This window comes from Mesocricetus auratus, unplaced genomic scaffold (assembly GCF_017639785.1).
Source record: "Mesocricetus auratus isolate SY011 unplaced genomic scaffold, BCM_Maur_2.0 Super-Scaffold_100008, whole genome shotgun sequence".
NCBI classification, from domain to species: Eukaryota; Metazoa; Chordata; class Mammalia; order Rodentia; family Cricetidae; genus Mesocricetus; species Mesocricetus auratus.
In genome coordinates, this window is record NW_024429192.1 from 54,778,556 (window position 1) to 54,792,788 (window position 14,233).

The following is a 14,233-nucleotide window of genomic DNA, read 5'->3' on the forward strand; positions in this document are numbered from 1 at the left end:
CTGTTTTCCCATTTGAATCAGATATGAATTTCTTGACTTCCTGGTCTTGTTAAGCTCTCCTGCACTAATAACAGAAACTAATCTCTCATTATTTGTCCAGTGTATCTGTAAGTACAGTCAGCTTTAGAAGGAACAAACAACAAACCAAAAAAAACTTGCTATAAAGAATATGGTCATTCTCCCGTTTCCAAATGTCCTTAAAAGTTATTCTAGGAGCCGAAAAGACTGATAAAGAACTGTATCTGCTCTTCTAGAGGACCCTGATTCTATTTCAAGCACCAATATGTCTCACACCTGCCTGTAACTGCAATTTCAGGGAATCTGACACTCTCTTCTGGCTTTTGAAGGGACTACACACATGTGCTTCACAGACATACATGCAGGCAAATACACCTGAACACATAAAATAGAAGATAATACTTTTAAGGAATTCAAGTGATTCTATTTGTTTGAGTTTCAGAAACTTATCAAAGCAATAGAGCATTAGATATAATTAGAGATAATGAAGACTTGAGGTGATACACTAGTTACCCTGATCTGATCATTGCTTGTTTAGATATTTTAAAATATCACATTGTGCCCTGAAAAGATGTACAACTGTTATGCATCAATTAAGAGTGTAAGTTTGGGCTGGAACTGTAGCTCAATGTTAGTGTTCTGTACAAGGCCTGGGAACCAAGCCCAGCACTTGGAAAAGAACAGTTTGAGGAGAAAAATTCTCAAAAAATATTATGCTAATAAAAAATACATTGAACTGTGTGTGTGTGTATGTGTGTGTGTGTGTGCACAAGACTGCAGGTGTGATGTTTAGCCAGGTGAAGCCATCAGCATTTAAGAGTAGCTTTCTAAAAGTTGATGGTGTTTCTTTGATCTACATCAAGCAGACGTGTAGGTTACTGGTGTGAAGATTGTTGCATAGAATGTCTTGGAAAGAGTTAGTGAAAGCTTGCAAAGCCTTACAAGGACAAAGCAGGTGACAACTACATCAAGTTCTTGAAAATTAGCAACTGTTTGTGGTAAAGGAGGAGGCCTACTCTCAGAGGAGAACTCTTGAACAATGCAGTGGCTTAGCCTAAAACCTGTAGAAGTGTCAGAATGAGCGGCCAGATCCAACACTAGGAAGAGTTTCATCTGCCATAACAGAAGTTGGCTCCAGCAACCTCTCATTTGCCTGGCTCTGAGACCAAGGCAAAACCACTATCCAGGCTCAGTTCTAAAACCTCCACATTCTCCCTTCTTTTCTGGGCTATAGGAGGAGTGTTTGCTCTTGTCTGTGTCTCCTGGGAGATCACTAGTGGTCCGCTGTGGTCTCTCTCTAGCTAGGGACATCCTCAGAGGGCATCATACCACCTACTATGTTACAAGAAAAGAAAAGGGCTCGGGTGAGATATAAGGAGATGGGATGCCAGGACTCATCTTCTATTTTCTTTTTCCTGGGGATGTAATGAGAACCTTGGCTGTGGGTTCTAAAGTTACAGAGCTCAAACACACCGCAATTGAAGCATCCCCTTGAAGAATTTCTTCTGTATTGTTAGTCTATTTTGGCTTGAACTGTTCTGGTGATAGAACACACATATCTCAAAAGAAGGTCTAGACTTTTCTTGTGACTGTGAAAAGTTTTTCATCCCCTGGAGCTGAAATATGGCTCCCTGTGACTTCTGGTACTGGAACTGCATGCCCTTCAACAACAGCATACCTACTTTCCTGCTGGAGGCCCATGGACATCAGAGATCTGCAGCCTTCTCTTCTGCAGGTTCACTCACCGTGCCTTTTAATTGTTCCTCATTTGACATCAGTACAACATCCCCTACGGAATCGTGCTGCCCTTTTACTTGATAGACTCTACTTCTGTCAGTGTCACTCAAGTGCAACCCTGACCTCGATGCACAAGATACCACAGTGATGTGGTCTGATTAACACAGATGGCATCCATCCAAACTAGTTAAGACAGAATTAATTTGGCTCAGGGTGTGGCTAATGGTGGGACACTTGACTAGCCTGCTTCAGGCCCCAAATGCCACCTCCATCACTCTTTCCAGTCAATGAAAAGGGCCTAATTAATGCTGATTTATGAATTATACCACACCAATATTGTATAGTTTGTTTGCATAAGGTATTTCTCTAGTGCTTACTAGTCTGCTTACACAGTTGTTATCTTAAAACCCAAGTTTAGATCTTTATACTAACTCTTACAGGGTTCATTATGTTTGTGTCTCTCTTCTTGGGTTTCATAACTATTCAGTTGATTGACTTTCAATTAATTTTGTGTCATTTGCATAGTTCAAAAGAATTGTGATTTCTATTACTTTTATTCACAGTTTTAATAAATATGTGAAAATAAAACTAAAAGACAAAGAGAGGGGAGGGAGCCCTGTAACACCCAGAGTGCTGTTAGGTTTTTGTCAACTTGGCACAAACTAGGACTTCTGGGAAGGAGTTCCCTCAATTGAGAAAATGGGTCCATCATGTTGGCCTGGAGGCGAGTTTGTTACTAATAATTGATGTAGGAGGGCCCAGCCAATGGTGTGATGCTAAGAAGTAAGAAATGCAAGTTTGCTTTAATCCCAGCACTCGGGAGGCAGAGGTAGGTGGATCTCTGTGAGTTCAAGGCCAGCCTGGTCTACAGAGCGAGTTCCAGGACAGCCTCCAAAACAATACAGAGAAACCCTGTCTCGAAAAACCAAAAAGAAAAAAAAAAGAAATGCAAGTTTGAGGAGCAAGCCAGGAAGCAGTGTCCTCCCATGCCTTCTACATCAGGTTTTGTGTCTGGGTTCCTGTTTCTGCCCTTACTTCCCTCTGTGATGGGCTGTGATTGTGACATGTAGACCAAATAAACCCTTTCCTCCCCAAGTTGCTTTTGCTCATGGTCTTTATCACAGTGATAGAAAGCAAACTAGGATGGCCAGAGAGATATGGGCTAGTCAAGAATGAGTCAACTGTTAAATGAGTGAATGAATGAATGAGTCAATCAACCAACTGATCAATCAACTAATCCTTTCTCATCCCCCACCTTAATCCGTCAGTATATCCAATTGATTGTAGTCCTAACTACAATCTTGCTTAACCCACTTCTCTCTCTCTACTCTTTTTTAAATCATCTGAGACAAAATAGCTGCCATTGTCACTTGAACAACTGCAGTGACCAACTTAGTAGGTTTCTTGCATCTCTCTGACTCCTCTACCCTACCATGCATTTTACAAAAAGTATTTTTAAATGTGAATTATTGATTATGTCATTCTGCTATAATTTCTTTAGGGGTGGACATTTCTGCAGTGAGAAAGAACAAAACTGTAACTGACCCGTGAAGTGAGTGTGTTCTGGCCCATGCTGCAGCACTTCAACCACACTGAAATTCTCAAATCTTTTCTCAAGAGTCCTGCTGCCTCAATGCCTTTGTACACAATATTGCTTTTGCTCAGAATCTTTTCCAGCTTCGCATGCCCTCCCAACTCTTCACCCAGTTAGTACCTCTGGATCTGTTTTCTTTACATGTACATTGCAAACTTTCCCCAGAGGCACAGCTGAAAACAATGACTATTTACTCACATAGTCATGTGGGTCAGAAATTTGGCCTCACAGGGGTTCTCCCATTCCCCATGGTATGGTCACTCATTTGACTGAAGTAAGCAGTCGGTACTTTGTTCATACATCTGGTAGCTTGGTGGATACAACTGGAAGGCGGAACTTTACTAGGACCATTGGCCCAAACTTACACGTGGGGATCTCAGCCACTGCAAAGTCAGGATAATAGAACATCTTACATAGTGGGCTCAGTTCTTTAGGAAACACATTCTCAAAAGGATACCAAGGAGTTTCAAGGCTTTTCCTAACCTAGTTTTAGAAACCCTGGCACATTTTTTAGTTCTGTGTTCTAATAGTCAAACAAGTCAGTTATGGGCCAGTCTTAGAGTCAGGAGAAGTGATCAGACACAGCATCTTTGTGAGGAGATATCACAGGACATGTGACAATACTGTGTCTACCACATCATCCTTCAAATACCAGTTTAGATCAGTCTTACGGGAAGTTTTTCAAGCACCAGGAACCTCTCTTTTGTAGCACCTGTCACAGTAAACATTCTGTATGCATTTATTTGGCAGCTATCTTGCTCCTTCACCAAGCTGCACAAAGGAGAGCCATTTCTGACGGCTCATCACTCTGCCTCCAGCACCAAGCACAGGGTGGGGCTCAGTGACTATTTGTTGAAACACATGAATGATTATACAACCACCCGAATCTTGATGGCGATGATTCCATACTGCTCACCAACATGTCACTATGCCAGAGCCTTGTTAACGATAAATGCACATGACTCCCAGTAATGCCTGTTCTCTATGGTTCACAAACTTCCTATCAAAGGAAATAACTTCACCCTATTCTCCCAGAGGCTGAAAGACAATGCTAGTTGCTGTAAGCATGTGGCTTCAGCCTTGGGGACTCTGAAACACTCAGTACACTATGTCACACTAGAGGCTGACAGAGGCCCCAGCAATGGGCATCCTCAGGATCCATGTCCTTCAGGCAGCAGGTGGGCCTGCCCAGCAGTAGGCTTGTCCAGCCACAATCATGACCACACGGGCATAGAACGGAAGCCAGGCCAGGCACTATCGAACCTGGTCTTTCCTCCAGTGGTTGTGGCATCTGCTCTTTTATTTGAAGTCAGAACGCTGTGCACTCTGGGAGAAGCTAAATGCCGCCACTCCCTGCAATGTTTTTCAGCTTGACTTATTCGTGAGCACTCTGCCTTGCTTTTCAGTGTTATATGAGGGACCCAGGCATGCACATCTTTACATCTCCCAAACCTTTACAAGGACTTTAATGATGAAGATATTCAGTAAATATTTGCCCCCAAAGATTGTGAATGATCAACCTTGCAAGACAGTAGTCCACTCAGCAGAATTTCCCTAGCACCCAGTTACCACCATTTTCAAGACAGTCTTTTCCATCCCCATTCTCCCAGGGACCACTCTTCCAGAGGAGTGTGGTCCTTCGTGTCACCACATCTCCCCTCTTCTGCCTCAGCTAGATCCCATACACACCTCCATTCCTGAGTAGTTTTATCCCTCCTTTTTCTGCCTCACTCTTCCATTTTCCCAGAATCCCTGTGGTGTGCCTGTGCTGAGCCCATTGCCTGTGGCACCAGAGCAGTATAGTGCTCTCTGCCTGGTACAGAATGGTACAGAATGGATGCTCAGAAGCATCTAAGGAATGAGTGTCCTATTAGGGCAAGACCCCCAAGTTGTAAATGAATGTTTTGATCCCATCCTACCCATCCCAGGCTCTCCCCAAGGGTCCCATAGTGATTTTAGGGTATGTACTGGGAGTTTGATAGTGATTTTAGGGTATGTACTGGGAGTTTGATAGTGATTAGGGTATGTACTGGGAGTTTGATGCCTCCTCTTACCCCACCAGATTCACAATCTTTTGTTTTTTGTTTTCATTTTCTGGTGGGTTTTTTGTTTCTTTGTTTGCTTTTTGTTTGTGTGTGTGTGTGTGTGTGTGTTTGTTTTTTGTTTTTTGTTTTTTTTTTTTTTTTTTGCTTGCTACCCATGCACAACTGAATCTGGCTGGCACTTTTAAAGGAACCACAGTGTGTTAAAGAAAAGTCAGTAAAGTTGGATTGGTTTAAATCTCAATTCTGCTATTACTAGTACATGACCTTGAACATATCTTCACCCCTGAAACTGATTTTTCATCTGTATTACAATCTCACCTTGCCATGAAAAGCACCAGGATAATCAGCCAAGCATCGGACCACTCTTGCTCATGTTTCGTGAGGTCCACAAAATCAGTAAATATGGTATCCACAGACACTCTGGTTTCCAGAACAGAACTCTTCTTCTGGGAACACTATTCCTTGTTAGGTTTTCACTAGCTCTCCCAACTCTCAGACCTTATTCTAGTGACAGAAATCTGTCAGAGAATCCCCCCCCATAAATTCTTAGGTTCTTTCCTTTCCCACTGCCTCTGCTGCTCCCCCTGATAGTAAGTGTTTCCATTCTTGGGCCACCTGGTAAAAGTCTTAACTGTGTTTGAAGTTGGGGACCAGTTAATTTCTGGGGAAGTGACATTTCTGCCCTTCTGAGCCAGCAAGAGTGGAAGAACTTACTTCCTAACCTACACACACACACACACACACACAGAGGCATAGGCACATGAACATACATAGGCACACACAGGTACATGCACACAGTCACACATGCACAGGCACACACACGCAGGCACAAGCACACAGGCACATGAACAAGCACATAGGCACACACATACACACACAGGCACACACACAGGCACATTCACACACACGCTTTCTAAATGGAAGCTGTGTCCTCATTTTAGGAACACATCCTGGAGATGTCTGTAGTGTTTGCCAGGCTGGTGTGAAGTCTCCACATCAGCATTAGGGATGTTTCCCTGAAGAACCACGGCTTCCTGGCAGGCCAGGGTGTGAGGAGAGAGAAGGTTGCTGTCCTCAGGTCACTGAAGGGCTTTTGCTGACGCATAGTGGGCTTAACGTAGGTAGTTTCAGAGGATCAAGCCAGTACTGAGCTGGGCATGGTTATGCAAGTCTATAATCCCAGTACTTGGGAGGCTGAGGCAGAAGGATCCTGAGTTTGAGGCAAACCTGAGCTATAGAGCAAGACCCTGTCGAAAATCCTCACCCTGCAAAAAACTAAAACAAACAAGCAAATAAAAAACCACTTACAAAACTGGTATCAGTCAATGCAGGAAATGCAGAAGCTGCTGCTTCTGCTCAGGGAAAGACAAGTGAAGAAATGTGCATCAGTGTGGACTTTCTGGGCAGGGCCAGAGCTTCACCCCTCACAGTGAGTTAAAGGGACCATTTGTACAAGATTTCCCAAAGCCATAATGTAGTGGTTCTCAACCTTCCTGATGCCTCGACCGTTTAATACAGTTCTTCATGCTGCAGTGAGCCACAACCATAAAATTATTTCCATTGCTACTTCATAACTGCAATTTTCTACTGTTATGAATTGTAATATGAATATCTGATGTTTCCAGTGGTCTTCGGTGACCCCTCTGAAAGAGTCATTGACTCCCAAAAGGGTTGCAACCCACAGACTGAGAATCACTTAATGGTTTTATGTGATTATTTGAGTTAAACTAATCTGTTAAGTTTACAACAAAGAATAATTTGATTTTGTGTCCCTGTTTGTTTGACATACATGTGTGTATGGGGGCAGGGCTTCTGTGATTAGGTTGAATGTACTGATTTTTCAGGTCTTAAAATAGACTCCTATGTTTAGGTAGGAATTCAGACATAAAGAGGCCCCAGGCTTCAGATCCATAGTAAGTAGGATGCTGTGAGTGAGTTAGTGTGAAAAGATGGAAATGGATTCCCAGGCTCTGCCCTTATGCCATGTCAACTTGAGTTCAACAGACAATGTTAAATCTATTCCCCATACTGGGTTGTCTCACCCAGCTTTAATGCAAAGGTAGGAGCTTAGTCCTACCTCAACTTGACAAGCTATGCTTTGTTGATACCCATGGGAGGCCTGCCCCTTTCTCAACAGAAACAGAGGAGTGGATGTGGGGAGGGCAGGAGAGATGGGGAGGGAATTAATGGGAGGAGATGAGGGATGGGAAACTTCAGACATGGTGTGAAATAAGTAAAAAGTTAATATTGATAAGAAAAACTAAAGTCCATTACAAGAGAGAAGAGAAGGCAAAAGCGACTGGGCACTAGACATTTGGTTTGTACATCAAACATCTACTATTTTAGCAACTGAACTTACTTGTAACAGTATCACAAACTGCTAGTTTTCTATATGTAAAACAAAAACTCCTACAGTTCAGCATGAGAAAGCCAGACTCAAAACAGAGCAAATAGCAACAACAACAAGAATAATGTGTGACGAGTCCATGGAAGAAGAGATACGAACGTCTTAATCATTTGACAGGGTACTCAGATCATGAGAGAAGTTCATTTTGAAATGACAGTGGAAGCCGCCTCACAGCTGTAAGGATGGCTTAGACTTTGAAAAACAACTCAGAAAAGCATTGGCAAGGATGTGGAGAAGCCAGCCACTCTGTGCCTTTGATGGGAACGTGAACTACTACTGTTGTACAGTAGTTCCTCAGAGAGTTTAAAATAGAATTTCCATATGACCTACCCTTCCACTTCTCAGTTTGCATCTAAAGAAGCGAAAGCAGAAATCTGGGGAGAAATTTGTATGTTCACATCCACAGCAGCATTTCACTGTACTCAGAAGGTGAACGTGATTCAAGCAGCCACCTGCAGATGAGCAGACACGCTAGGTGCAGTGTGAGCATCTTTACAAGTCTGGAAATTCAGGCAGGTGCTACGGTACAGATGGGCCCTGATGGCGGGGCCCCTGCTGCACCCTGCTAAGTGAAACAAACCAACCACAGAAAGCTAAATACTGTAAGGCTCCACTCACATCTAAAGAAGTCAGATCCATGGAGACAGAAGGAAAACTGGAAGAAGGGACAATCACTGCTTACTGAACCCAGAGTTTCCATCTTGCAAAATGAAAAGACTTCAGGAGATAATGGTGTTGAAAATTGCACTTCACGTTTGAAAATGATAAATCTAGTAAATTTTGTATATATTTTTACCACAACTAAATGTAATTTTATTTGTTTGTTTTTGTTTTTCAAGACAGTTTCTCTGTGGCTTTGGAGGCTGTCCTGGAACTAGTTCTTATAGACCAGGTCGGTCTCGAACTCACAGATCCGCCTGCCTCTGCTTCCCAAGTGCTGGGATTAAAGGCATGTGCCACCACTGCCTTACCCTAAATGTAATTTTTTATTACAATGAGAGTCCAAAGGAGTTCACTTAATAGAACACTTGCCTTGTATGCTTAAGGCCCTGGGTTCAATTCCAGGCACTGCCAAAAATTTATAATGACGTGTCATTTTAACCTTTAAATGGTACAGATCATAAATTAGAAAACATAACACAAAAAGATGCGAAAATAAGCAGTGGGCTGTTGATGGAAGTTTTATAATATATAATAGGGGAAGGTGTAAGTCCAAGTCTGTGAAAGCTAAAATTGCTTTACCCTTTAACCCTTGGTCAAGCAATTCCACTTCTGGGAAACAACCAGCAGGTGTGAGAAAGTTTGGGTTTTCATTACAACAAAAGATTGGAAACAACTTAAATATCTGTCAAATAGATATTTGTATCAAGTAGACTACAGTAGATTAATATGCAACTATTTATATGAAGGTGCTAATTTATACAGCTATAAAAGAATCCCCCAATCTGGTAGTGCATGTGCAAAACTATGTACTGAATACTACTATTTGTGTTTTAAAATGGCATAAGAATACACTCGGATCTGTGTTATTATTTTTGTTTTGTGTGTGTCTAAAATAACTCTAAGTGAAGGTAAGAAACTGGCAACAGGTTATAACGGTAGGACCAGAGCTGAGCGAGAGACTCGCTTTCTACTGTTGGCCGCTGTGATAGTTAATAATGGATGCCGACTTGACAGGATCTAGGGTCACCTACGAGACACATCTGAGTGTGTCTGTAAGTGAATTTCTGGACTGGGTTAATTAAAGTAGTGCAACCCACCTTAAATGTAGGCTGCGCCATTCTGTGGGCTAGGGTCTCAGGCTGACTAGAAAGGAAAGGACGGGGTGAATACCAGTCTCTCTCTCTGCTTCCTGCCTGAGGGTCCAACCCTCACGCCTTCCCTGCTATGATGGACTGTACCCCCAAAATTGTGAACTTTCTGTCAGATAGTTTGTTGCAACAACAAGAGAATTAACTAAATACATCGCCTTTACAAAAAAAATCAAAACAAAAACAAAACATGCCACGGTCTCACTATATAGACCGACTCCTTTTGGCCTAAAACTCACTTAAATAGGTGGATGTCTACCTCTCCCTCCCAAGTGCTGGGATTAAATGCACGTGCTGCTGTGTCCAAGAATCACCTTTACTTTTTAAATTTTTGTGCTATGTGCAGGTATAATCTCTAAAAGTTCTTAACTAAAAAATTACAGTCTAGAAGGATTAAAACATATGCACGAGTGCACATGTGCGCACGCACGCACGCGCGCGCGCACACACACACACACACACACACACCACAACACATTTTGGCTCATTCTCTGTGCTAAGTGCTATAAGAGCAGAAGGAAGGATACATGCACGGAAGGATGGAGAAAGACTTTAGACAATCCATCCTCCAAGGGAGAAATTCCTGCTATCGAGTAAATAATGTGTGTCTTCCCTAAGCACCAGTTTCCTGTTATGTGCAAAGGTAGGTATTAACCCACCTGGCAGGTTTCCTTTTGACATTGGCTCTTAAGAAGCTGCAGGCCAAACTAGTATGCCACCCAGTGCAAGGTGGCATATTTCTGTGGCATTTAGCTAAATCCAAGGCATTTGGCATTGGTCTTGTCTTGGGATCTGCTCCAAACTGCTGTAATTGATTTGTTTTCCTACCATTTTCTAATGTTGGTCCTTATCCTGTGTTCCCTGTTAAGCCCCAGAATCATTTGGGTCTATGGTGAGTGGGTAAATAGAGAAGCATCGAGAAAAGGAGAGGAAGAGGGGGCTAGGTGTTGCAAAGCCATGTGTGACTCCCTAACTAAGTTTTATCTTGTCTTTTTAAACTAGCACCATGACATTGGGAGTCCTCTTCGTGATGACGTTCGCGCTCTCAGGTAAGCACTGTCTCCCTGTGTGAGGCGCTCTTGTCCTTCTGTTGTCTCCCAGTGAGTGCAACCACTGCAAGCCCAGGCCGGTGTGTCGGTGGGGCTTGATTTGGATTGACTCCAGTTGCCTAAGACTCTGTGGCAAATAACTTTCCTGGAGACCAAGGAAGGGTCAGGACTGAGACCAGCTGTCTGTAGTCTGGACACTTCCTGCTCTTCCATGAAACCCCCAGGGTCTGGACACACAGCAAAATGGAGTGTCCCCTCCAGGGCTCTTGGAGGGCTATGGAAGGTCATTGTCGTGAAGCCTCTGACTTGGCTCCACAGAACACACGCTGGCCTTTCTGCCCCCATTTCCAGTATTCCCAATCCCTTGGGAAACAGCTGATTGGCTTTAGAAAGCACTGCTCCCTGCCCACACCCTTCTTCCTGAGCCTGTACCCTACTTCATACTAGTCACTGTCTGTGACCCTGGACCTCCAGCTAATCATGCCAGCCAGTGCACCATGAAGCCAAGGAAGCTGCTGCCTCAGGGTTCCTCCTTGCACAGATCCCCTCTTTCTAGCCCTATAAAGACCCCAGGAGGGCCCTAGCACTACCTTGCACATCTTGTGACTTGGTCAGACATGGATAAGATAACGCAGTTAATTAAGTTTATCCCCTCCCAACGAACCATGACAACCCCACCCCATCACAGTCTCCTCCTGCCGGGTGACATTCTGCATTTGAATTGTGTGATCTTTTTCTTAATAGTGCCCCCAAAGTTTAGATTTCTAAGGCCTCCCAGAACTCCCTTCCCTGCCCACTGCCCTTCTCTGGAATGCATCTCTAGGCAGCTGGCTGGAGACCCTCCCATGCATCCTGCAATGCAGTGCTGCTCTGTTACTGTTGACCCACCCTTTCCTGTTACTCATTTTCTCCACCTCAGCTGTCAGGGAGGCCATCTCAGTCTTACTGACAGGCAGACAGGGCAGCTGAGCTTGCCGTGTGCCTGAAGCATCTGCAGGCTACCCCTGACCACCTGGCCTCTGACTAACCAACTCAACCACAAAACCACCTCCTCCATAATTGTCACACAACAGGCCCTTGGCCACTGTCCCCAACCCTGGCTGGGTGAGGAGGAGCTGGGCATTGTGAAGAGATAGTTCCTCAGACCTCAGCAAGTAGAGACAGGCCTTTTGGGATTTGTGGTTTCTGCTTAGCACCATAGCTTGCTGAGGCCACCAGTATGAAGTCTACAGGTGTTCACCTATCTGTCAGCAATGTAGGTGAGAACAGCAGCTTTCACTTGCCAGGGCCAATGACCTGGATTCTCATCTGGAGAGGTGGAAGGCAATGTTTACCCACACAAATATCATGGGTAGAGAGACAAAGAAAGGGTGTGCATGTGTATGCATGTGGGGGGGGGAGCGAGTGCTAATGTCTGTGTGTGTCTGTATGTGGTGTACATATGTGTATGCATACACATTTGTGTCTGTATGTGCATGTGTATGAGTGTGTGTGTGTGTGTGTGTGTGTGTGTATGTTCTGGTACAGTTCTGAGCACTTTATAAATAGCAATTCATTTAAAAATACCAATAAGTTGTTGCATTAGATCCTGTCACTATTCCCCATTTTATGACAAGGTCCCTAAAGTACAGAGAAATTGAAATAATGGAAGAGCCCAGATTCATACCCAATAGTGCAGGACATCACTGATGTGTGATTCAGGCTGTTTCTCCTGACTCCTGCTTCCAAGGCAACTACATGTAGCAGGCTCTGGTTTGTTGGTTTTTTGTTTTGTTTTGTTTTGGTGGTGGTGGTTTTAGTTTAGTTTGGTTTTTTGTGACTCAAATAGCTTTGATGGATGATATATTGCTTCAGCTTCATTCTTTCTTGATGACAAGTTGCCTCCTTCACGTCTTCCTCTTATCTTAAACCACACCTCAGATGTCCTTAAGGCTTAGGTCTTAGCCCTTCATGTTGCAGTGACAAGCCTAGCTTTTGTGACCTGGAAGAGAAATGCCCTGGAAATAAATATTCAATGACAGCTTAACTGAGACACGTTCCCTGCCCCAGACTTTCTGGCTCTACCCTTTGAAAGTGAGCATGTAAAGTTGAGAAACATGTCAAAACCAAGGGCAGGTGTTACTTCATTTTTGACCTGCTTTGAAACTGTGTGGAAACTCCTAGCTCCTGAAAGGGAGGTGATGATATTGAAACCATAAGAGAAAAAGACACCTGTTGAATGAGAACTGATTGGGAATGTATGTGAAAAAGATATATGCTGGGGAAGAATAGATTTAAAGAGGGTAGGAAAACGCATCAACCACCAGAAAATGAACTTGCCAGTACTTCACTCTTCACTAAAAGTAATGATAAAACTGTCACCATCCATTTTTCTGCCTTTCATTTTTTACTGTCTTAATCATTTATAAGTATACTTTTTTAGTTTGTTTTTCTGAAAATTATAAACATGTATACAATGTGTCCTGGTCATGTCCATCCACTCCTTCCCTCCAACCCCTTAGTTCCCCCTAAAATATCTCCAATCTCCCTCTCAACCTTGACTATGTATACATGGGACAGCTGTATCTACAACCCTAATCCCCAAGTCGCATTGAGCATCACCAGAGAGAGGAGGGGTAGGAAGAATGTAAGAGTCAGAGGATGAGGGGAGGGCTGTGAACCGCTGGTCTCTGGGCATGACATGGCTGTTACACATGTGAATTCACAGAGGCCGTGGTTATCTGCACAAGACAACCACAAGATCAAGAGAATTAAAAGTTCCAGCAAGGAGGGTCTCATAGCCACCTGTAGCTGAAGAGCTAATGGCAGTTGATGGCTACTGAGTGAGGGTCACTATTCTTAGGGCGGGGACATTGGTATCTACCCCCCAATGGATGGCCCATATGAGAAGCACTAATGGACTTAGAATGCGTCATTAAATTAAAAACCACCCATTTTTAAACATAGAAGAAAAATCTATTTGAGATTACTTTGTCTCTCCTCTCAGGACACACCTCTGCTTCCGAGCTATGGAGTAGAAAACTATCACAGGCAGATGCAAAGAGAGAAAAGAGATGAAACTGGCACTAATAACCCACAGGGGAAAATTGCAAGGCTGGGTAATTTATGAAGACAGGTAAAACATGGGGCAACACAGATCTGCCCCTCCACACATCTTTCACATCTTCACTTTGCCTAGAAATTAGATGTTTTTAGGGTCATCCCTAGCTAATTGGTATGAGTGTAGCAGACAAAGGATGACCTTGTGGTGTTGTGTGTTCTGGGCAGTAAACTCAGATTACCAGGCATGTGAAGCAACCTTCCGAGCTCTTCCTCTAGCGACCTTCCAGCCTGACCTTAAAGTAGCCATAACCACAGGTACGTGTGCCTACCTGGTCCAGTTGGACATTGGGCAGTTGCTCTCCTTTTGTCTGAAGGTTCTCCAGGTTCTAGGGTTGTCATCCCACCTGAACAACACTTCTGATTCAACAGTAAACCTGGAGTGGTAGAGTCTTTCTTCACTTAAAGATGTGCACAAAACCGTCCCAGACTCTGATTCCATGCTCTGTGAAAAAGTTCACTGCCTTCCTCCA

General features: G+C 43.6%; 1 protein-coding gene across 4 annotated transcripts in view; it reads left to right on the forward strand.

Moving 5' to 3' along the window:
* Cd86 (CD86 molecule) overlaps window positions 1-14,233 on the forward strand; it is a 62,421-nt gene that overhangs the window by 26,089 nt on the left and 22,099 nt on the right. For all 4 annotated transcript variants that reach the window (NM_001310555.1, XM_040750258.1, XM_040750259.1 and 1 more), the window contains 1 exon segment: window positions 10,615-10,661. In NM_001310555.1, the coding sequence (NP_001297484.1) occupies window positions 10,615-10,661 (47 nt within the window).